General features: G+C 35.8%; 3 protein-coding genes across 3 annotated transcripts; all 3 read right to left on the reverse strand.

Annotated features, from left to right (window-relative positions):
* Nucleotides 1–2,958: 2,958 nt before the first annotated feature.
* On the reverse strand, nucleotides 2,959–3,698 carry LOC145168603 (B3 domain-containing protein At3g25182-like). Its single transcript, XM_079087379.1, has one exon. The coding sequence runs from the start codon at nucleotides 3,650–3,652 to the stop codon at nucleotides 3,020–3,022; it is 633 nt and encodes a 210-aa protein (XP_078943505.1). The 5' UTR covers nucleotides 3,653–3,698; the 3' UTR covers nucleotides 2,959–3,019.
* A 4,777-nt stretch (nucleotides 3,699–8,475) lies between these two features.
* On the reverse strand, nucleotides 8,476–9,507 carry LOC145104334 (uncharacterized). The gene has a single exon (XM_079041599.1). The coding sequence runs from the start codon at nucleotides 9,505–9,507 to the stop codon at nucleotides 8,476–8,478; it is 1,032 nt and encodes a 343-aa protein (XP_078897725.1).
* Nucleotides 9,508–9,572: 65 nt separating this feature from the next.
* LOC145104335 (uncharacterized) lies at nucleotides 9,573–10,834 on the reverse strand. The gene is made up of 2 exons (XM_079041600.1): nucleotides 10,180–10,834; nucleotides 9,573–10,033 (listed from the first exon to the last, which is right to left on the reverse strand). The coding sequence occupies exons 1-2, from the start codon at nucleotides 10,832–10,834 to the stop codon at nucleotides 9,573–9,575; spliced, it is 1,116 nt and encodes a 371-aa protein (XP_078897726.1).
* Between the last annotated feature and the right edge of the window lie 14,128 nt (nucleotides 10,835–24,962).

Genomic DNA, 24,962 nt, shown 5'->3' on the forward strand with positions numbered 1-24,962 from the left:
AATTACATAAATTTTTTATGCGGAGACCCCAAATCACTTACCATTTGTTCTTTTCTATATTTTTTACGTTGCATTTTGCAAATATAATCGATATATCGTTATAATTTATGTTATGTCTGTAAATGTGTTGTTATGCATGTAAATGTCCTATTTATTTGTTTATTATATCATCTTCCCAATTGTGTATTATAATTTTATTTATTATTTCCATCAAAACAATGTATTTGTAAAATATAACAAGTTATAATATCATACTTTCAAAAACTAACTTGTTAAGACATTGTATTTATATTTATTCTTCTATTAAGACAATAATCTACTTTGAAAACCTAACCTTATATTCTTTCAACTTTTTTGAGGGCACACATTAAAGAACTTCAAGCATTGCGTGATCTAATTTAAACACATGATCAACACCAAATCTTGGTTATCAGTGTATTGCTAAATGAACAAAATGCAAATGATCTTACCAACCCACCAAATTAACAATAGTACAAACTAAAAAATTGTGGTATTAGCTCATTTCCAAACAATTGTTAGTGCTAAGAACCTTCCAGATAATGATACGAGTATTAAGTTGTAACACTATGATACCCGAACACTTTAGTTTTATGTAACAATGGACCCAATAAGTCGCACAGCGTAGCCCGTGCTACCCCTCAAAAATTTCGGTTTGGTAAAAAAATATAAGAAATTTTCCAGCGTAGTGTAATTTTTCCGATGTACTACCCATAACATTTTGTTATAGGTCCGCCATTGGGTTTAAGAAACCACCAAACAACTCTATGGACAACGGATGCATTTTTGTCGTTGTACATATATATAACGTAACTTTTTTTTGTCGGTATGATATTGAATGTTGAAACATGTAAAACATGACACCCAAGAATTGCAACAAATGTCTTATTAACATTAACAACATCAAGAAAAATTGGCACAAAATAAAGCAACAGCCAACAAGGTAGTAACGGATATATGGACTCTATGGACGACTTATATATTACTAATTGACAAACAATTTTGTCTTTATATTATACAAGTGTTATAGTTGAATCTGCTTTCTAGCTTTTATATTTTGACAACTCGGTATTAAGAAGTTCATCGTTGAACTATCGCTAAAATGAGACCTTATTTTTCCAGTAGACTAAATAAGCCTCAGATTTGTTGATAATTGTATTCAGCGACGAACTGAAGCAATTCTATTTTTTTGTGTTTCAGTTAACTTGATTGCTTTGTTAGATTTCTAGTTCTTATTTTATTTTGTTTTTTTTTGAACGGCAACAAATTTTATAAAAAACCAACTAGCAAGAAGCTAAAAAATTACAAAAATAACATAGGATTTTGAGACCTGTTAATAGAAACTTTCATATTCCTATTAACGAACCAATCGAACGAGTTATCAACAACCAGCTCCTTAATAGTCTTCTTCCCAAAGTCTTCATTATTAAACACCATAGTGTTCCTAAACTTCCATATTGCCCAACTAGTAATCATACAAATGGCATCCAAACCGACTCTCTTGTTTCGAGAAACACTAACTGAATCTACCTACGAAAATATGTCCAACACAGAATGCCACATCGGGAGCTGCAAATCAAGCCAACTAAAAATAAAATTCCAAGTTCAAGCAGCGACCTCACATCTAAAAAATATATGCTCCAAATTTTCACATAACCATCACAAATCGGACACATAATGATATGAATCCCGATGCCTTTCTTTGACAAGTTCAACTTTGTAGGGATTCGATCCAAACAAAGCCTCCAAATAAAAATATTTATTTTGCATGGAACAAATCAATTTCATCTAATAACCACACCCAAATAAGGAAAATTTATCTCATCAATATGATGCCTAATATCCTTGACCTTCAAGTTCAAATTTCCATCAAAGTAATGTTTTGTAACACATCTATTAAACTCGAAAATTAAGATTCCAAAGCACCTCCCATAAAGTTTCTAAGTCAATCCCGTTTCCATCCATTTACCCATCTTTCCATAACCATACAGTGACGATTATAATCAAGATAAAACAGGAAATATTGAAATCTATCTTGTTCTTGTTTAGTTTGTTATATAATGTTTTGCATAAAGATTCCATCAGTTTTACATATTTTATTCATATTTTTTAGTTCAACAACATATGGACAATATAATGTTTTTATATAAAAATTATACCAACATTTATAATATATTTTGATATTACATAGCCCTTTGTTAGATTTTTTTTCTTTTTTGTTTGGTTTGGATTCGGTTTTGGTTTTGGTTTTGATTTGATTTGATTGATTTTAGGTTTAATTTTTCGATTCCAAATCAAATAATACACACGTTGTTCAATGTATCAATGAAACCCTATTTGTTCAATGTACTAATTGTAACCCTATTTTTGAACAACTGCAACCCTTGTCGAAGATTTTCTCAATTTATCACTAAATTGCATATCCATAAAATTTTAGGACTAAATTGCACCTTACTCCCAAAACTTGTACTTGGTTTTCCAACTTAGATACTATATATTGTTGATATTTATGATTAAACCCTATTTTTATTAATTATCTTAATTTCTTAAGGTAATTAAAAATGATTACCATATATAAACAGTTGTTTAATTTCGAGCTATCCAAATCAAATTTACTATAATATAATTAACAATTTTATATTATTATTCAAAATCGTAATAATCAAATTAAAAACACAAGTCTACTATTTCCTCGACATGTACATGTCACCAAGTGAAGGTTGAGGTCTTTAAAGATAAATAACTTATTTATGCAAGTTTCCCACGATAGATCATATCAAACAAAATATATGAAAAGTTAAACAAATTTTAAAAACATTGACAATTTAATTACGATTAAGAAATGCATATGGAATACAGGTTCAAAATTTGTTGCAGGATGCCCTAGCTAGTCTAAAAACTCAGATGACGGAAAAGAAGTAACAAATTAGACCACAATGCATTAAAAAAAATCATCTAAATTAGCTGATGAAAACATAGTTGAACATGCTCTTGTTTACGTCTAAAATTCAATGTTTTCATCGACATACGCAAGGGCAAAGTACAGCTGGTTATCTTTGCGAAACGACCACACCTGAATCTCTGAATGTGGCTTCAAATCCTTCTTGTTTTCTTCCACAAACTCATTCCAATTAGTCTTCAACACATAACTGCTTGTGCTTTTCAATCTCCACATCTTCATCATCATCGATTTCTTATGCAATCCCAATCTTGGCCCCAACAATCCCACCTCAAACTCCTTTCCATTCTCCAGATCTTGTTTCTCGTTTTCTGTCAAGAACTCAATATTTTTCTCTAGTTGATTCATCGGCATACTCAACCTGTTCTGGTTTTTTCTCAGATCACTTTCATACAGTATTTTTTTGAGCACGAGTTTCAAATCTTTGCCATTCATCTCATTCGTGATGAACTCTTCCAACCTCCGCTTGCTGATCACCATCGGCTTGCTGTTGTTCATCTCAGTGGGAGGTTTGAGTTTTGATTCTTCTTTAACTTGATGCTCGGCTAACAACTTCATCTTTTTGTTTACTAATTCCTGGATCGTTTTCAGATAATATTCATCCTCAGCCTCATCTTTGTATCCCATACCAGCTGAATTTCTCCCTTTTGCTGAATCTTTCGGAATAATTTCCATTGTTTATATAATGAAGAATGTAAAAGTTTCAGTGAAAACTCTAAAAGAATCGGAGGAAGAAGAAAAAGAAGAATGTGAAGTTGTGTATGAATGCTTGCCTATTTATAGATGGCAAGTGATAGTTCTTGGATTCGCACAAGAAAACCTAATACAAATAGGAAGGTAATTAATTTAGGAAAGTATATGGTTTTTTTTTTGTGCATATCTAAATAATAATTTATGCATATCTAGGAAGGTAATTAATTAAGGAAAGTATATATATGGTTTAATAAATATTTATTTGTAACTTGGTACTTACGTAACAAAAGGTAGGGTTTAATGGTAATTATATATTCAAAATTGTGTTGTTCTTTGTACATTGTTTTAAGTACACAACAATGGTAGCGACGAATGCCACAGGTGAAACACCAAAAAAAAAAAAAAAAAAAAAAATAATAATAATAATAAATAAATCAAGTATATATATCGAACACCCGTTACTTTTTTAATGAAAGCCGCGAGGAAAGAGAAATGTCGGTTATCCCATAAAGAACAAGGAAATGTTTACAGTTTTTTAATTAATTTGGATATTAACCACCCTCACTAGTAATTATCTCTTCTAGAAAAAAGGAAGGCTTTTTTTTTTATGTAAATGATCTGCTACTTATAATCTAATTATGTAACTTGATTGGCTGTGGTGTATTAATAAACTAGGTAAAAACATGTGGAACCACCGGTGTTGATTTTTAATTGAATTTTAAAATTAATTAAATAATAAAATAAATTTTCATTAATTTTGACAACTTATGAATTGTAATATTGAATTTTTCAAAAACTTTTTGATTTTTAAGTATTTAATTACAAACTAAATCATAAGTATTTAAATAGAAATAGAGATTTTTGAAAACCCTTATTTTTGGTGCATGATTCTTGTTGGACATACGCAGATGATGCATTACCGGTGTGTATAATGAAATTAACATAAAATAAACAATACTGTGACAACCCGAATTTTTTTTTTTGCTTTGAAAGCTCAGTCAATCAACTCAACTGAGTGTCAGACTCATTGGTAATGAGTTCTAGCCTGGTTAAAGGTCATTCTAAGGAGTTTTAAGCCTAGTACACTTAAGGATTGGGTGTTAGAATGTACCTACTAGAGACACTGTTCAACAAATCAAGCCTTAACCTCTTCATTTAGAGTTCACGGCCACAACATTTGAGTTTACGGTCGTAAACTCAAAGTGGGTCGTAAACTCCCCCTTTAAGACTCATATCCTTCATTTTCATTCATTATCTCACTTTCACCTCAAGAACACTTCATTTCTCTCTCAACTATCATCCCGATTTTCATCCTAGATCTTCAAAAGTTGTAAGTATTCTTCCTTGATTTGTTGATACATCTTTTAATCTAGTATCATCTAAAGATTTCATCCATGGAAATCATATTTTCTTAGATCTTCAAGAAACACCAAGAACACCAAGAACACACACTAGTGTTCTTGGACCTTAATCACCATTTGAAGCCTCTATATCGTAAGTACTCACTCCTTAACTTGTTATCTAGTAAGAACACTTGATTAGAGCCTTGAAAACATCAAGAATGCAAGAACAAAAGGAGTTTACGGCCAAGCAATCTCCCTTGGCCGTAAACCCCTATAAGTATGCCATTTTGGCCCTAAACTTTTCCTAAGGCTTAGATTTGAGGCTAGAACACTCCCTTGTGCTTTGTAAGACCTTGAAACATCACCAAACCCATCATTTAGAGAGTTTACGGCCCAAGAGTAAACACCCTTGGCCGTAAACTCCAATTATGGTCAAGTCTTGGACCTTAAACACATCTAGGCCTTTGCTAACCTTTGGGACATTTAAGCCTTTGAAACTCCTTACCTTTAAGACCCAATAAGACACCCTTTAGAGTGTTTATGGCCATAAGGGTTATGGTGTGGCCGTAAACACCTCAACACTCTCCACTGAGTTGGTCTTTCTCATCTTTGTGTAGAGCAATGGTCCCTCAAGCTTCCCTAGCCTTCAAACACCCTCATATGCATCTTTGACCATGAGTGTACGGCCGTAAACTCCCTTGGCCATAAACACATGGCCGTAAACACCAAACCATGGCCTTAAACACCCATTAGATGAATCACATGTGATTCCAACACTTAGTCAAAGTGTTTCCTAGTCCCGGAAGGTGTTTCCTTTCATATAGTTGCTTATAAACACTATATTCATGCCAATATATGTCATTTAGGACTTGTTGTGTCTCGGGACTTCACTCGTGGAACTTCTCATCCTTACACGCATATTCGTTTGAATCACCCACATCAGGTGAGTTCATACCCCGCAATCGATCTTTTAAACTGTTTTAAATACTTTTAAGGGGGGGGGGGGGGGAATACAAGTTGAACACAATGATAATTGTGTAAATGTTTGTTATAGACATCTTTCAAAATATTGCTTATGTCTTTTATAAGTGATCAAAACATTTCAAAAAATCTTTTTAAGTTATGTTACTTCATAGTTTAACAAAACTCCGTTTTTAAAGTACAACCATAACTTAGTAGATAAATGAGTCTTTTCAATAACAGTTCAAGTAAAACATTAGTAAACTATAATAGGTATAGTTTAGGAAGTTACTATTCACTAGTTCTAGTACAATGAAACATACAAAGAGTCAGTTCATATATGAGTCAATACATACTATAACGAGAAACAGATAGAGAACATACTATGATGAGAAACTAAGAGAACATACTACACACTAGACAGAGAGAACATACAATACATCTAGTACATACAATACATATACAAGTAAACTATAACATGAATGTGAACCACTGTTTCGAGGCATGGCATCACCTGTCATGGCTCGATTTGTAGCTAGAGTCTCCTGGAGGGAGAGCGAGAATTTGTGTATAGATCTATACTGGATTGACTATCTTACACCTTGTTGTTCGCTACAGTGGGACTTGCAAGTCTACGGGTGCCAAATGTCATTTCTTCCGACGTCTTTCATTGTCGTGTTATTAGTCGATAGTATGGTGCAATCATATCACATTATACCTTAAATAACAATTGGTTTAAGGTAAGTAGTACAGCAGTAGTTATTATAATACAACACTACAGTACTATTATTATTTCCCCATTGCATTCACATTGTGATATTCTCACATAATCGGTAATGTAAAAACTATATTTTTGGTTAATGATAGTCTCACTTGGGAAAATACACACTCATGCAAGAAACAAACATACATAACATTTGCTGCCTTGGTAGAAGGTTACGTTTAGTAGAAAGGACCATAATGCTAACCTTATGATTCCTTAATATATACAACAAAGGATGTATATATATATATATATATATATATATATATATATATATATATATATATATATATATATATATATATCAATAGGATCCGACAGGTAATAGGATGTGTGCTCTCCGCTTCATTTCCTGTTCCTTGTTTGGTTGTGGGCTTGGAACGGATTCACCCAGTCTATTATCTATACGATTCTAGATATATATATATATATATATATATATATATATATATATATATATATATATGTTCATTATACATTAAGTCATCATAAGGGTACCAGGTATGGGTCAGGTCGTATGACACAAAGTCAATGCACAGTTTTCTAGTACAAAACATACTTTCCAAATCAGAACTTTTGGTATACAAAACTAGAAACTTATCAGTTAAGGGTTTAATCCATGTTATTAAACCAGTATAAACTTAAAGGACCTTAGGTGATTAACTCTGTAATACCTGAACTTATACGTCATGGTGATATATCATTAATACCCAATAGGTAGTTGGATGTGTGCTTTCCGCCTTACTTCCTGTTCCTTGTTTGGTTGTGGGCTTAGGGCAGATTCACCCAATTAACTATCTATTCGATATTAGATCATATATAGCCAGTATAAACTAAGTAATTATAGAAGTAATCCTTGTGGTCACCATTTTATTATAAGAAATAAGGATTTTCTTAAAAGAATCTTTTCATCAAATATAAAGGAACCATTACAATTAACTCCATCAGTAACAAGTGAATACACCAGGGTTATATACAACAATGATCTAACAAACAATGGGATGCGTGATATCCGCCTTACTTCCTGTTCCTTGTTTGGTTGTGGGCTTAGGGCAGATGCGCACAGTTGATTGTTTGTTTACTCTGAGTTTTATACAACTTGTATTCATTTAGTACTCATAGAATGGATTGTAGAATCATTTTTAAGTATCTTTCATCAAAGTAGGAAATATAGGATTTTCTAAGAGGAACAGACGAACTTTTCTAAACAGAACTTATAACTTACAACATTTTACAACAACTTTCTACAACTTACTTACATCACTAAAATCTTATGAACTCACCAGCTTAATTGCTGATCAACTCTTTCAAATAACTTGTATTCTCAGGAGCCTAGTAGACAGGTACTCGCGCTGGGAATTTAGAAGATGGAGGATAATGGCTTCAAGCCATGTTTTGTTATTTGCTTATGTATTCTATGTTTTGTGAACACACACATTGTAAACACTTTCTTTCTAATGAAATGGTTGTTCATTACTTTGATTACTATGATGCATGTCTTGTGATACTAAACATGACGTCCTCCACCCCCGAACGTTTCCGCCGTTCCGGTTTTGGGGTGTGAAAAATACGTAATTATAAATAAATAAAGTAATATGATGGATTAAGTGTGATTTGCTAAAAATGAATAAAATATGCTACAAAAAAGTTGGCTACAAATTTTGAAAAACTTCCTTATAAACAACATTGGAAGTTTTATTTGTGACTTTGCCATCTTTATCTAAAACTAATAATTTTAATCATTCTCTGCTTTGAACTCTAGATAATGCAACATACAATTGTCCATGTGAAAAAAATGGATATTTGAGAAACAAACCAACATTTGATAACGATTGTCCTTGATTTTTATTAATAGTCATTGCAAAACATATGGCCAAAGGAAACTGTCTTCTTGTGAATTTGAAGGGAATCTTTTTTTCTGATGGAGTTAAAGACATTCTTGGAATAAAAGTCCGGTTTCCAATATTAGTTCCAGTTATTATACGTGCCTCAATAACACGTTTGCCCAATGATAACACCTGTAGTCTTGTGCCATTACATAAGCCGTTTTTCTGATCAATATTTCTCAGTAACATTACTGGAACACCAATTTTTAAAACTAACTTATGATTTGGTAAACCGGATACTTTGAGACCATTTAATACATCAGGGGAGTATAAATTTGCATCAAACTGATCATGGACAAATTCGGATTCACATATGCTGTCTGAACGTAAATATTCAACTTCATCTCCTGGAAACTTGTTAAGCAAACGGTCGTTTATTTCCTGAACAACTTCATTTTTTGGAGCAAGTATCGCTCTTTCTTCGAAATAATTTGTGTTGCTATAGTTCTCCAAAATTGAAGGATATACAAAATCAATTAAGGAACCTATAGGATCATGTGAATCATTAATGAGAATATCATCAGGAATATCGATAATCGTTTCACCGTCATTCGGACCACCAAGTTTGCCTTCTCCTATATCCAATAGCCAATTTGCAAAATATCTTATTTTTCTTATATCCGATTGATCCCTTCCAACAGTTAGCCTCATGTTTTTTGTTAATCTATGGACTTTGCAATGTTGCCATAAATATGAAGAACTCAAAGAAGCATTTACAATGTTCTGTCTACTGCCACCCGGAACAACAGGTAGAATCTGTCTAAAATCTCCTCCAAAGACAATAACTTTGCCTCCAAATGGAATATTTGAGATGGTTGAATTTCCGCACCTTAATAAATCCTTCAAAGTTCGATCTAAAGCTTCAAATGCATGCTTATGGACCATAGGTGCTTCATCCCAAATTATTAAAGAAGTTTTTCTTATTAAGCTAGCCAACTCACCATCTGAATTTATTTTACAAAAGAATCCTCTGTAAGTTCAAATGGAATTATAAATCGAGAGTGTGCTGTTCTACCACCGGGCAATAATAAGGAAGCAATACCGCTTGAAGCAACATTTAAGACAATATTACCATCAGATCTAATTGCTGCAGATATTGTCTTCCATAAAAATTTTTTACCCGTTACACCATAACCGTAAACAAAGAAGACACCTCCTTTATTATCTTGAATAGCACTCATGATGTTTAGGAAAATGTTACGTTGCTCATTGGTTAATGCAAGAAACATACGATCATAGTCATTCTTTATAACGGGAATGTCGTAATATAGCTCCTCGGTGATAAGTCGATTGTTTGAAGAAGAAACGGATTCAACATTTGGGTATGACATCTTTTTGAAGTTTTTGAGAGTAAAGTTGTTTCGAAGTAAAATTTGTTCTATTTCGAACAAAGTTAAGTTCTTAAGTTCATCTACTCCGAGTGTCAATTACGCACGAAAATATTAAATAATTTATAAAATATGTGGTCAATATGTAATAATTTAATTACTAATTATTTTATGGGTGTTGAATAATAAAAAAACCAATTTAAATAAAAAATAAGAAAAAATGTAATACCTGCAGACTTAAATCTCTGTCGTTGGTTATATAGAATTCCATCTGCCAAATATTCCCATGTATTTTCCCAAACGACCTCTGGTTTAGACATACTATTACACATCAACAATGTAGCAAATAAGAAACGTAGATAAAAACCAGATCCAGAATGACTTGCTTCTTTAATTGCATCAATGTATTCCTTCTCATCATCTAATAGCCCGAGTGCATAACAAGCATCTCTGAAAGAAGAATGTGTTTCACCATTTACCATGCAAATTTCTTTAAATGATGTTGGACCTTTTACTTTATTTAAAAGAATCCTCAAGAAATATGCTTCACCTAGTTTAGGTGAAACCGAATGAATTCTACCGATGGTTTTTCCTACTTTCCTTCGCTTCCAAAACCGACCATTTAATATCCAAACAAACTTTGTAGGAAATTCAACATATATAAGTTTTCGTGCTTCACTGTCGATTACATTACACTCCATCCAAGATGTGAACTTTGAAGCCGCAACAGAAGGTTTGTCAAGAACATCATCAATATCATCGTCTTCGCCATATACAATCTGTTGTTGATTAGGAAGATGAAAAGGTAGTCTGACAACAGAAGGAAATCTGTTGTTGATTAGGAAGATGAAAAGCCGCAACAGAAGGTTTGTCAAGAACATCATCAATAAATTATGTTTTGGTAAATGGTGTTTTTAACTGAACAGGTAGAAAAAGTAGATGAGGAAGAAGAATAAGGAAAAGATGAAGAAGAAGATCGGTCATATTCTGAAAACATGACAAATACTGAGAAATCAGATCACGAACCTGATATGTGTTTATGGAAGCGTTGCAGGATTAAGAGGGCAGAGGATGATTATGCAGTAAAGCTGATACCGACAGGAAGGATTGAAGAACTTATGTTAGCAAGGTAAATGATTGAATAAATTACAATAAAAACAATGAAGAAGAACCGAAGAAAAATACCGTTTGCAAATAATTCTCTGAAGCAGAATACTGAAAACAAAAGAAGCGTATACATTGTATGTAATTGTATATATTTCAGTATTTCATAATTTGGTGCAGATTTTTTGGGATTTAATCACTGAAAATTATTTAATTTCCAATCACAATAAACAAACTTCCATATTAAATGGGGTATTTGAAATTTGAAACTTGAATAACCGATATTTTCATATTATTTGCAAATCTTTTATTCTTTTTAATTATTTGATTGCATTTTTTGATATTAGTTTTTTCCGGATTTATTTTCCCTAATTTAACTGAATGGCATTTTCGTAATTAGAGTTGAAAAAAAGAAGCGGGAAAACTATCTTTTGGGGGGCTGGGAGAATGACACGTGACGTTATTCTACTTATTTATTAGGACAAGGGATTTGGCCGTTTCCAAAAAAAATGTATCTTGATTTTCTAAAAACTTCAAATATTTCCTACATGCAACAAAAAAATCGATGAATTCTACAGAAAAATAAAAAACATATATCAAGTACAAACAAATTACAAATATGCTCCGCGCTTTCCTTTCAAGATGGGAAGAAACAAGTTGCACCCCTTCAAGTATTCCATATTGACACAACTGGTCCCTCTGTAGTCTGTACACTTTACTCTTCAATATTCATCCAATCCAACACATGATCCCACAACCATTGAATCCTTTAGCCCATATAACCTTAGGAGCCCAAACCACCATATATTACATAGTAACAAGAAGTTACCTTGACCTACACATTTCAAAGAATAATATTATTAACAAAAATAACATTTGACATATTCAAAACATAAGATTAAAGTATAAAAATGAAATATTACATATTTCATTTAACATTATTGTAACTTGTAAGCAACAATTTTTTCAACACAAAAGTTCATAAATTACAAAAGTACAAACAAGACGTTACACAATCAATTGAAGCTTTGTGTTTATAAAATATCATTATTTTAATAGCATCTGGTAAAACAAGAAGATAAGTACTTTGTGTTCATAAATATAATTATTTTAATAATAATTTATGACAAAATAAAATACATTTTTTACTCATTTAAAGTTTTTTTAATATAATCTCATTTTATTAAAAAAAATAACAAATAAACAATGAGTCAATCTGTCAATGACCCTAAAAGCTCAAAATGTTAAAAGTAGAGGTGCACAACATCGATAAAGTAAAAGTGTTGTTGCCTTGTTGGTCAAAGAGCAAAAACTGGGCCTAAGCCCAATATGGGCCGATATTGGATGTTGAATGTTTGTTGGACACGCCACAGTTGATTTGGAATAGATTCCTATCTTTGCCAGACTGCATTTTTGGCCCATGAACGTTTGAAATCTATATTTGTAATCAGGCTTTATTTCCATCTATATACAAACGTCTTAACAAAAGTGTAACTGTTTGGTAGGATAAAATAGATTTGGAAATCGAGAGATATTTTAAATCCATTTGAAAGATTGTGAGTTATTTTTCGAATATGATATGTTGACCTTATATTTGGGAATCATGAAGTTCAGATTGTAAGGATAATCCTTCAAAAAGAATTTCTGATCAAGACATTGATTTGGAAATCACAAACTAGAGATTTATATATAATTTGAATTCTTATGATTAACAAAGATAAGAGCAAATCAATGTTGATTTATCCTTTTAATTAAGGATAAGAGTTTTAAAGATAATATAGGAAATATAATCTGATATTAATATTTTCCATAATGTTTTTCTTAACCAAATCAATTTCAAGGGCCTTCGTCATTTGGTCAAACTTAGATCAAACTCGTTTTATACAAACGTTCACTATGCACCTTCTAACTTGTCTAAATCAAGATTTGAACAACATTCGTAATTTGTAAATTCCATTACATTAGAATTATCAGATGCCACTTAAATTACCCACATAAAATATTATTATAGTTGTGATTTTCCTGACTTTAGATTCAAATTAATCATTTACTTAAAGATAAGTTGTAACCTCCTAATATCATATATGGGCACGAATATGTTTCATATATATTATCTAATAAGAAAACCTGGAGTTATACAAAAATAATATGACAATTGTAATGTGGTAAAATCTATGTTGTTATTTAACCGCAAATCACCACAATATTAAAATATGTGAAAGTGTTTAAACCAAACGATCCTCACTAGACCATCTTGGTGGTTGGTATAATCTACTTGTAATTAATAACAAATATATATGAAACACAGATGCAAAATAAAAGTGCACGAACAAAATAAAGACAAGTTTTAGAATTAGTATTAAATAAATTATATTATATATAAACCAAATTTATTATTACTATTCTATTTATACATTTATTTGCAAAAGAGGTATCGTTGCTAAAGAAATGCATTGCACCGGAATAGGTGTCAGGTGACATTATGGGCGTATGGGACAAACAGTACAACACAAGAAAACAGGAACCGTGGCTCACGGTATTATACATTCATAGTACCACCTTATTCTTTCTTATCCAATTCGTAGTCATGCCCCCTACTTGTTAATATTTACTTTTGTCTTATTCTATGCTATTCAAACAAATCAGTTCATGCCACGTGTTATATATATAAATATAATGTTTTATATAATGCTTAATTTGATACGAACTTAATTTTTTGTGAAACAATAGATGAGATCCTAATCACAACTTAAAACTAAATAGACAAAATAGAAAAAAAAAATATTTAACAATTACTTTTGTAATTGAATTTATTAAATAATAATTGATATAAATTTAAAAAAAAGATCACTATTTTAATGTATTATTTTATTAGATAAAACTAATATAATTTTAATATATGTAGTATCAAAATATTATAATATATAAGTTTTCTAATATTTTAACAATATTCAAATAAAATGGTACATGTAATATTAGAATATATAATATGTATACAAATATATCATAATACTAGGTTATAATCCCCACGGAGTTTGTAAAGTAAAACAATTTTGAAGCTTAATAGGCGTAATAATAATTCATAATAGATTTCCAACAAGTTACTTCTTAGAAACTTAGATATTTTGTTGTAATTATATAATTGTAACTTTAAATTAGTTACGCAAAATGTTTTAAAGATATGAACAATCATACACAACATTTAATAACAGTGCGATTATAACATAACTCATTGACCTTTCATGAATATGGTTTTTGTACACATGTGTTCCAGTATGGTTTAACATTTATTCTCTAGGGCTAAAGATTGAGTTTTTGGGAAAATTTCTATGTCACGGCGTGGAGCGAGGATGCCCACAGCATGGCATTGAATAAATGGCACGCGTAATTTTATTGAGTCGCCAAGGCGTGGCCAAGAGTTGTCACGTCATGGAAGTTGTTCTGGCCCAAGCCCATCATTCTTTTAGGGTTCTCTTCGTATTTAAACCTCTATAAACCCATTTTAGGGTTCACTGTCACCCTCCAAGCCCTCTTTCACCTCATAAAACCCTAGCATCCATCCCTTGTTTGATTCTTGAGCTTTTTGGAGCTTTCTTATCTTGGAGAAGAAGAGAAAAAGGAGAAGAAGGTGCTCTATTGTTGGATATTGGAAGGAAGCAACACCATCAACATCTCTTATTGTCTCTGAACCTTTGTAAGTGTCCAAGTTCCTTGCTTTATGACTTTTGGTGGTTGAATCTTGAATATTATTCCATGTTCCTCATGTTTGAGAAAGTTTGGAGGAAAGAAACTCATGAAGTTGGCAACTTTATGACTCTCCTGAGTCCCAAGAGTTTTATATGTTATGGATCTAGTCTTTGATGGAAGATCTTATCATTTGCCTAAGTTACGGCCTTTAGGGTTCATATTTTGACCTAAGATGGATCTTAGACATGTATTGGACATGCATGTCTATAAAGCTTCCACCTTTATGATAGATCTGGTATTAGAAACCCTTTTGGAGTAGTCGACTTTTTCGAATTAAGGGCTTAAAGATTAAGACATCATGGGTTTTGGCTTTATTTGGACCTACGGTTTGAGATCTTGATCTCTTTGGGTGTCTTACATGATAAAGTTAGAAACTTTATCCATTTAGACAATAGTATGGACCAGATCTGAACTTTGGAGCCCTTAGGATCGAGGGAGGTAGCTTAATCCATTAAGCTGCTGAAGATTTAGTGGTCACGGCGTGGCACCAGGTCGCTATGGCATGGCGATTAGGAATATCATGATGGACTGTTGCTAGAGGACCACGATGTGGCCATAGGTGGCCACGACGTGGCGGTTGACTAAAGTCAACATTGGCCTTTGACTTTGACCTTTGACTTTTGGCATGAGTTGACTTTTTGGTCAATCTCTATTTTTAGAAGGTAGACTTAAGGTTTGCCTTGTGTGGATTGTTAGGAGGTGCTTTGCACCCACCTTTTGGCAGATAGAGCTGTTGGTTGTGATCAGTGCGACGTTACGCGAGGTTTTAGTCAGCATCGTGATTCAGGTGAGTATCTTCACTGTACTCGTGGATCGAAGGCAGTAATATCGGCCTACTAGATTATGTTTGAAGGATGATGGCAGTATTTGTGACACTTATTGATATGTCTGTATGTGTTTGTTGTCTTTGTGACTCATGCTTATATGTTTGTATGCTTATGTACGAGGGGTGAAACGGACCCGGGGGTTGATACGGACCCGACAAAGCTACAAGTTGTTATATAGAGTCATTATGGACTCGGGGTTGATACGGACCCGGGGGTTGATATGGACCCAACACAGTTACAAGTTGTTACATAGAGTCTTTATGGACTCGGGGTTGATACAGAGCCGACACAGCCACTCGGTGTTACATTTGTTTATATGTTGTATATGGTTTTTTGGGGAACTCACTAAGCTTTGTGCTTAGGGTTTCATATTTATGATTTCAGGTATTTTCGGTTCGAAAGGGAAGGGTCCGGCGTGACTACACAGCATTCCCCAGAGTTTTCCGCATTGGCAATTAATGATATTAATTTGATGTTTAAATAATATATTCACTTTGATCGATTTTGGAACAACTCGTTTGTATGATTTATTGTATTAAAAATGAAAATTTTACTTTGAATTTTTGGGACGTTACAAGTTGGTATCAGAGTCTTGGTTGGAGGGATTCGGGCACACTCTCGGGTGTTACTGAACTCAACTGAGGAATTTGTAATCTTTTGAAAGAAAACAAATTTCTAAAAAGATTTTTATAAAGAAAAAGGGGGTGTGATGCGTGCAATCAGCCGAGCTTAAGTAAGTGAATCCCAGAATACCCATACATGTTGATATGTTATATGATATGAATGCTTGTATGCTAGGATAAGGCTAAGGATGCTTTCAGGAATTGCATGATATTTTGGCCTGATATGTGATGCCCTCTAGCCTAGGAGAATTGGATGATATGCTAGATTTGGAATCTATATTGGTAGAAGGGAGTGCTAAGTGTATGCTTTAAAAATTATATACGATTAGGATCATATAATCCTAGAATGACTGATTTTGCCTTATTTCATGTTCCTCGTTTGGTTGTGGTCCTAGGGTAGAGTCTTTTATTTGACAGTCTATTTGATCCTGTATTGTGTATAATTTGCATGCATAAGGCAACCGACAGTGAAAGTGGAGGTTCCTAACATGAATAGTAGTAAGTGAGCTTGGGATGTCCTTTGTTTGTTCTGTGGCTTGGAGTGTTACTGCACGAATGTTGCTTGCTTTGTGCTTTATGGAACTCTTAATGATGTGAGTTAACTTTGAAGTGAATATGTCAAGTCACATGTTGCAAAGGTTAAATAATATGGGTTTGACTCTATTGTGTTGCTCTCGTTTGAGTCTAACTATTGTAGGGTTGAGTCTGTTACTCGAAGGATTGTCTAAGTTTTGTAGCATGTGATTATATTTATGAAGTAGTTAGTTGATATTAGTGGGAGTTCTTCAGCAGCTGATGGCAGGGTGAGGTTGGGAACCTAGAAAGTGCCTTAGTGGGTACAGATGCGTTGTTTAGAAAGTATTTGGAGTACCGATTTTGAGAATGTGACCTGGAGGCTTCGGGATAACTGTTGAGGAAAGTATGGATAGGTGTGGAAGGCAGTATTGGGCCCGTACTACTAAAAGCACAAGATTTATACTCGAATCGAGGGGAGTGACGGAGAATCTAGGAAGCTTGTGGATGAGGATTCTTGGGTATGTCCTTATTTTTGTATGGTTGCTTTTCAATATGGTGATGAGCACTCGTGGCAGAGGATCTAGTTCGGGATCAGGTGTTGGCACTGAGCCGATTGATGAGAGGATGCAGGAGTTCATCTCGTCGAAGATCACCAGCAGTATATTGGAGCAGACTCCTGTGATCTTCGGTTCGGTCAAGGAGGGGATCATGGAGATTTTGGATGAGCGTTTGGGTGCATTCCGCACTGAGATTATGGCTATCGTGGGAGCTCATACTATTTACTTTCGTGAGTTCCATGCAAGTGGAGCTCCCGAATCTTTGGGGAAAAAGACCCCATTTCTAGTATGAGGTGGTTAGTGGATATGGTGAACGCTTTCCGGACGAGATTCTACCCTGAGGGGTCAAATGTTATATTTGTTTCCTGTATTTTGAAAGACAGAGCATTAGATTGGTGGGAGGAGGTAAACTTTGGTTTGGGCGGTGAGGCCATTGAGATGATGTCTTGGGATGAGTTTCTGACCCATTTTAGGGCGGAGTTTGCACTAGATTTTGAGGTACGTCAGTTGGCGAGGGAGTTTCAGTACCTTCGCCGGATGACTGAGACTGTGGCGGAGATCACCGCCAAGTTTAGGGAGAGGGCTCTTTTGGTTCCACAGTATGTTGCATATGAGGAGATGAAGAAGACAAGGTACCATGATATGCTGTGAGACGATATCAGGGAGTTTGTGAGTTTTTTAGTTTATCCGACTCTAGAGGACATGATTGCTAGAGCCCAGGAGCTGGAGAGTGATTTGGATCACCTCGGGAAGAGGAAGCTAGGGCAGGTGCAGACAGTTGGGGGTCCTACGAAGAGACCCAAAACTTCTTATCAGCGAGAGAAAGGCCAGCAGGGTCGAGGTCAGTACAACATGTGTGGGAAGCAGCATGATGGGGTTTGTTGATCTAGGGGTATCGGTTGCTACAAGTATGGCAGGGTTGGTCATGTCAGTAGAGATTGTCCCCACGAGACGAGCCCGTTATGTTTTCACTACAACCAAGTGAGCCACAAGAAGGCCGATTATCTGGAGTTGATGAGAGGAGCGGTGAGGGAACCTGCTCTAGCCACTCTAAGGATTACTGATGGCCGCGAGGGCAGAGTGGATGCTTTTATGGTGAGGAGTCATGCATTGCAGTTACAGGCCGAGGGGATCTGAGTTCCATCAGTTGACATAATCGTTATGTGTTGTATTCAATTCCTTCATGCTATTATTAATTATGTTTATGATTGTAGGTTTGTATGTCAGAGGCTATATCTAGTTTATCTAAGTCTCAACCTAGAAATTAGAGTTTTCCTCATGATGGTCTAGACATTTTATCTTGAGAATCTTCATATGCCATTTTGCATACTGAGTGCCGTGTTGAGGGGATATTTAGATGAGCCAGTTTTGGATTTCGATGTGGTCGGCATCATCCATCATTGGAACAAGCTTAAAGTGAGAAAAGATCAACAGTCGATTTGATCTTTGGGCTATCAGCAAGAATTCAAGGAACCCGCGATGTGGGCATGTCGGGTGTGAATGTAGGATATGTAGGGGTTCTTTGTGGTTTCGAGGCAATGAGGAATTGGCTTGATCGAGGGTGTATGTAATGCCCGTGTTTCTAGGCTAGGCATTAATATTGATGTGATAGTCTAGGTTAACCTTTGTAACTCATTTTGAAGAAATGAAAAGGAATTATGTGAATATTATGTGTTTTATGTGTTTTATGCTTAATTACTAGGAGTTAATTGATTAAGAATAAAAATGAGCGTCAAAAATAAATATTAGATAAAGCCGATATCTATTAAGAAAGTTGTAGTGGCTGTGACAAGGATTATGGATATATAAAGAATACCGAAATCCGAGTTATAACGAAGAAGTTATGACCTGTCGAAGTTTCGCGACAAAACCGGCACGGTGCCGAATGCCGTAAAAAGTGAGTTTTTGATAAACTAAATTTTAGCCTTAGTGATCTAAACGAAACTCTTAGTGTTCGTTAAACCGAGAGTAGGTATAAAAAGAACGCCCAAATCTGACTTCGTATGAGGAAGTTATGATTTTTCGAAGTTTCAACTTAGCAGTAGACAGCTAAAAACTCGAATTTTAGATCGAGTGATTTTTAGCCGACACAACCTAAACGAGAATCGAAGGTCTCGTCAATAGTAGCACAACGGTAAAAAGACAGACGAAAACGGACGTCGGATGAAGAAGTTATAAATTTTTAACGGATTTCCTGTCCCGATCTGTTAAAAATAATAATATAAAAATTAAAGTCAAAATTAGCCGACGAAGTCTAAACGAAAGTTGTAGAACGTAATTTTACCTACGTGTGCATATAAATAACGTCAAAAACGGAGCTCGTATGCGAAAGTTATGGATTTTAGAAGTTTTGGCACGAAAATCGAGAAAAAATGTCAAAACCGAGAAAATTCGCATACGTGGACTTCGGCCACGTCACCTTCGCTGCATGTGTGCCACGTGTCCGAAATCTGTTCAGTCGTCCGAAGCTGTGGCGCATCCGAGGAGTGACGCGTGTGCAGCCTAGTCCGAACCTCGCAAAGCCTGCCGCGTGTCCGACCTTCGCACCAGCTGTCTCCCTTTCCTCTTGCTTCGGGTCCGAACCTCGGACCTACATTTCGGTCCAATCAGAAGTCAGCAGCCCACCCCCTCGCATGCGCAACCCACATGACCCCTTCTCACATCTGATGCCACCTGGAAGCCTCTCAACCCTTGGATCAGGAGTCTCGCAGCCTATAAATAGGAGGGTGTGAGACCTCCCGGGTATATTTTGGAAAATTGTCACTTTTAGCCCCTTTCTTCATATTTCTTTCATATTAACATCCCCCAAAGCCCCGGTATCAATTATAACCCCCGGAATACGCCACGAAGTGCCCGAGAAGCTCGGAAAATTTATCTTTTCGGTTTCGAAGTCCGACCCTTGCAGAGCCCGGTTTCTCAATAAAACTCCCGGTTTTATTAGAAACGAACGTTTTAGGAAACGAATTACTGCCCGATTATCATCAAATCAAGTGAGTGTGTAGTCACTTTCATCTTACACCTAGATATAAAGTATTTTCTATAAAATACGTGCTATGTGTAATTATATTAAGTGTTTAATTGAGGTGACTGTTGAACAGATGTTTTATACAAGTTTTAAACTGTATATGTATTTTTTCTACAAATATGTTAAGTAGAACATGGGTAGACGAAATAGTCGATGTGTGTTAAAATGGTGAGAGCCCTCGATGTTGTTGTTGTTGTCGTCTAACGGAGTATAGATGACGACCACAGACTTTTCTAGACAGTCCAGTGGCACACTAGCAGGTTTGCAACTTGTAGGTGTTGATGAACTAAATGTTCATTGGCGTACTCCATCCCCCTCATGGTTGCCTTTAGGACATGTATGGCTGAGGAGACCCCTTAGCAGTAGTGTCCATCCTTCCTTAGGCTAGGTCCCTTGTGATAGGTGTTTAGGGACGTAAAGTGAGGACAACGGGAATGGGTAATCAGGGTTATTGTTGATTGGTGAACTTAATAAGTTTATTATTATTATGGGTTGAAAACCCTATATGCTCACCGGGCTCCCAAGCCTGACCCACTTAGCTTTTTATGTTACAGGTAGTGGACCCCGAGCATAGTCGGAAGACGATGAGAGATTTTTGAATTATAGGCCAGTAGTTGTAAATAACTGTTGAAAGGCTTATAATGTCTTGTTTATGCTTTTGATCTGTATCGGAACATGACATCCCAAGGTTTTGATATGAAATGAAACTATACATTTCTTAAAGAAAGGTTTTGATAAACTTTTATCATGTTTTGTTTTGGGGACCAATTCCGCAACATCTTTTAAAAAGATTTCTCTGATTTTATTTTAAAAAGCATAAATTAAATCGGTCTTTTCTGGCCGAGAAATTAGGGGATGTCACAGTTGGTATCAGAGCATTAGTTTAAACGAACTAAGAAATTGTAGGATTTCTAGAATTAAACTTAGAATGCTAAGTGATGATTGTGAGATGAGTGTTTACCATATTTTAGACACGAGCACTAGTTTATTTTAGGAAAGATGCCTAAAATGCTTTTATGTGCTAAATGCTATATGTTTGCCATATATGCCATTATTTGTTCGGATCTATGGTCTGTTGCCGACCGGATCTGAAACCTTATGTGTGTAGGATTCTAAGCGTATGATTATGAGATTAGAACTAACATGTAAACGTTTCGGAGTGATAAGGGAATTGAAATATCTAACAAGGATAAAGACCTAAATTCGCCTTATTCGGTATATAGATTATAATGGAAAGAACTAGAAGTGGAGCGGGAAATGCAAACATAAACCAACAACCTCAACCTCAAGTGGTGGAACAGGTGCCAATAGTAGGAGCTGCACCCGAACCCATCACCATGGCTGGAGTACGAGCTGTGATTCAGACCATGATGGCTAAACAGAGGGAGGAATTGAGGCAAATGTTGCTGAACAACAGGGATGAACCTTCAGTTCCTGTTGAACAACGTGAATTGAATGACGATCGATCTGAAGAAGGAAACAACAGTAGATCGGTTGGTCATAGTGAACCGCTTGTGGTTGGGAGAAATAACCACGAGGATAGAGTGGAGAGAAATGGGTGCAAGTATAAGGACTTTATGACTTGCAAGCCATAAACTTTCACTGGAAAAGAAGATCCTGTCAGAGTAATGAATTGGATCTCGGAAATGGAATTGGCTTTCATGACTTGTGGTTGCCAAGGCAAGTTACAAACCACATTCGCAGTGCGTCAGTTCAGGGGTAGTGTTGCTCGTTGGTGGGACAATTTGGGGAAAACCCTAAGCCCTAATGAGCCACTGCAACTGACTTGGGCAGAGTTCTTGGTGCACTTCAAGCGCAAGTACTGCTCGGCCCAAAACGTACTCGAGTTAGAAAACCAATTTCTAGCGTTGAAGAAGGGGAGTATGACCGTTGACGAATATACGAATAAATTCACAGACAAAATGGAGTTTGCTTTACGTATTGTCCCAGATGAGCTGGCAAAAACTGACAGGTACGCAAAGGGACTTCCATGGGAGTATGCGGTGCCAGTACGTCAGGCACATACTTTGGAGGCAGCTATCTGGGCTTCCAAGTCTGTTGAAGATATGATAAAGGGGAGAGCCGCCAGCAAGGTTGAAGTTGGCGAAAAGAGAAAGTTTGAAGGAACTTCAGGTTCCAATAAGAAGAACAAGTTCTCGAAGACTGGTTCGAGAAAATTCGGAGGAGAAGCCGAAGCCAAGTGGTGTGACAGGTGCAAGAAGAAACATGTTGGGAAATGCAGCGTGGAACTCACTTGTTACAAATGTGGAAAGCCAGGGCATTATGCCAATAAATGCAACTTCACTAATAACGTCTGTCATGGGTGCCATGAAGAAGGGCATATTTTGAGGGATTGCCCGAAGAAGAAGGATGCAGCAAAGCCCAATCTTCCACCAAAACCGAAGGCGAGAGCCTTTCAAATGACACTTGAAGCTGCGAAAGAAGAAGCCGATGTCGCTTCAGGTACCTTTCTCGTAAACGAATTGCCTGCCCAAATTTTGTTTGATTCTGGAGCCAATTACTCCTTTATTTCGCATGAATTTGGTAGAAAACTAGCTTTGCCTGTAGATAGACTAGTTAGTGCTTTATTAGTCGAGATTGCTAGTGGCAAGTTTATACATGTTAGCCATCGTATGAAAAACATCCTCATTGACTTGGATGGGAATAAGTTCCACGAGGAATTATTGCCTATCGAGTTAAATGGATTCGACATAGTTTTAGGAATGGATTGGCTTAGCGCCAATGATGTCGAAATATTATGTAGAAAGAAGATAGTAAAAGTAAACCCGCCAGGGAAAGAGTCGTTTATGGTGTATGGAGACAAACGCAGAGTAAACTTTGGAATCATTTCCCTAATGAAAGCCAGAAAGTGTTTGGCCAAGGGATGTACATCATATCTAGCGTTCGTGATCGATGCTAAGAAGGAAAAGAAGGAGGTGCAGAATATTCGTGTGGTGTGTGACTATCCGGAAGTCTTTCCCGAAGATCTTTCCGGATTTCCCCCTGATCGACAAGTAGAATTTCGTATCGACCTGTTACCAGGAACGACGCCGATAGCAAAAGCATTGTATCGATTAGCACCAACAGAAATGAAAGAACTTATGACACAACTTCAGGAGTTATTGGACAAAGGTTTCATTCGACCTAGTTCATCACCCTGGGGAGCCCCTGTGTTATTTGTAAATAAGAAAGACGGGAGCATGAGAATGTGCATCGATTACAGAGAGCTGAATAAAGCAACAATAAAGAACAAGTACCCGTTACCGAGGATCGATGACCTGTTCGACCAATTGCAAGGTTCGAGCTATTTCTCGAAGATCGATCTTAGGTCAGGATACCATCAACTAAAGGTGAGCGAGCAGGATATCGAGAAGACTGCATTCAGAACAAGATATGGACACTATGAATTTTTGGTTATGTCGTTCGGACTAACCAATGCCCCAACAGCTTTCATGGATTTGATGAACAGGGTTTGTAAACCATACCTTGATAAATCCGTGATAGTATTCATAGACGATATCTTGATTTATTCGAAAAGCAAGCAGGAGCATGAAAAGCATCTGCGTGAGGTGCTGGAAGTTTTGAAAAAGGAGAAGTTGTATGCAAAGTTCTCCAAATGTGAATTTTGGATTCAAGAAGTCCAATTTTTAGGTCATGTGGTTAACCAAGAAGGAATAATGGTTGACCCAGCAAAGATTGAAGCTGTGATGAAGTGTGAACAACCAAAAAGTCCGACGGAGATTCGAAGCTTTTTAGGATTAGCCGGATATTATAGCCGATTTATCCAAGGCTTTTCTTCAATTGCTACTCCATTAACATCTTTGACCCACAAAGGAGCTACTTATGCTTGGAATGAGAAGCATAAGGAAGCCTTTGAGAAGTTAAAGAAGAGATTGTGTGAAGCACCGATTCTTTCGTTACCTGAAGGAGTTGATGACTTCGCAGTCTATAGGGATGCCTCTGGAGTTGGGTTAGGATGTGTTCTGACCCAAAGGGATAAAGTGATAGCGTATGCATCGAGGCAATTGAAAGAGCATGAAAAGAACTACCCCACTCATGATCTGGAGTTGGCAGCGGTAGTATTCGCCTTAAAGATATGGAGGCACTATCTTTATGGTACTAAATGTAAACTTTTCACTGATCATATGAGTCTCCAATATCTCTTTAATCATAAGGAATTGAACATGAGGCAACGGCGCTAGCTAGCGTTACTCAAGGACTACGACTGTGAGATACTTTACCACCCTGGTAAAGCAAATGTTGTTGCTGATGCTCTCAGTCGGAAGGTAAATCTTGAAAAGAAAAGACCAAGAGCGTTGAGAATTGAAGTTGTCTCGACAATTATGAAAAGTATAAAGAAAGCTCAAGAGGAAGCTTTAGAGAAAAATGACCGGAAGGAGGAACGTTTGGGCAAAACGTTGGTGTTTGATACAAACGGTCAATGACTGAAGGTATTCAAGGATAGGATTTGGGTACCTAACACGGGAGGAGTAAGAGATCTTCTGATGGAAGAAGCTCACAAAACTATGTACTCGATTCATCCCGGCAGTACGAAAATGTATAGGGATCTAAAACCCTATTACTGGTGGACGACGATGAAGCTCGATGTTGCT

Source organism: Lactuca virosa, chromosome 4 (assembly GCF_052849685.1).
Source record: "Lactuca virosa cultivar CGN04683 chromosome 4, Lactuca_virosa_CGN04683_v6, whole genome shotgun sequence".
Classification (NCBI taxonomy): domain Eukaryota; kingdom Viridiplantae; phylum Streptophyta; class Magnoliopsida; order Asterales; family Asteraceae; genus Lactuca; species Lactuca virosa.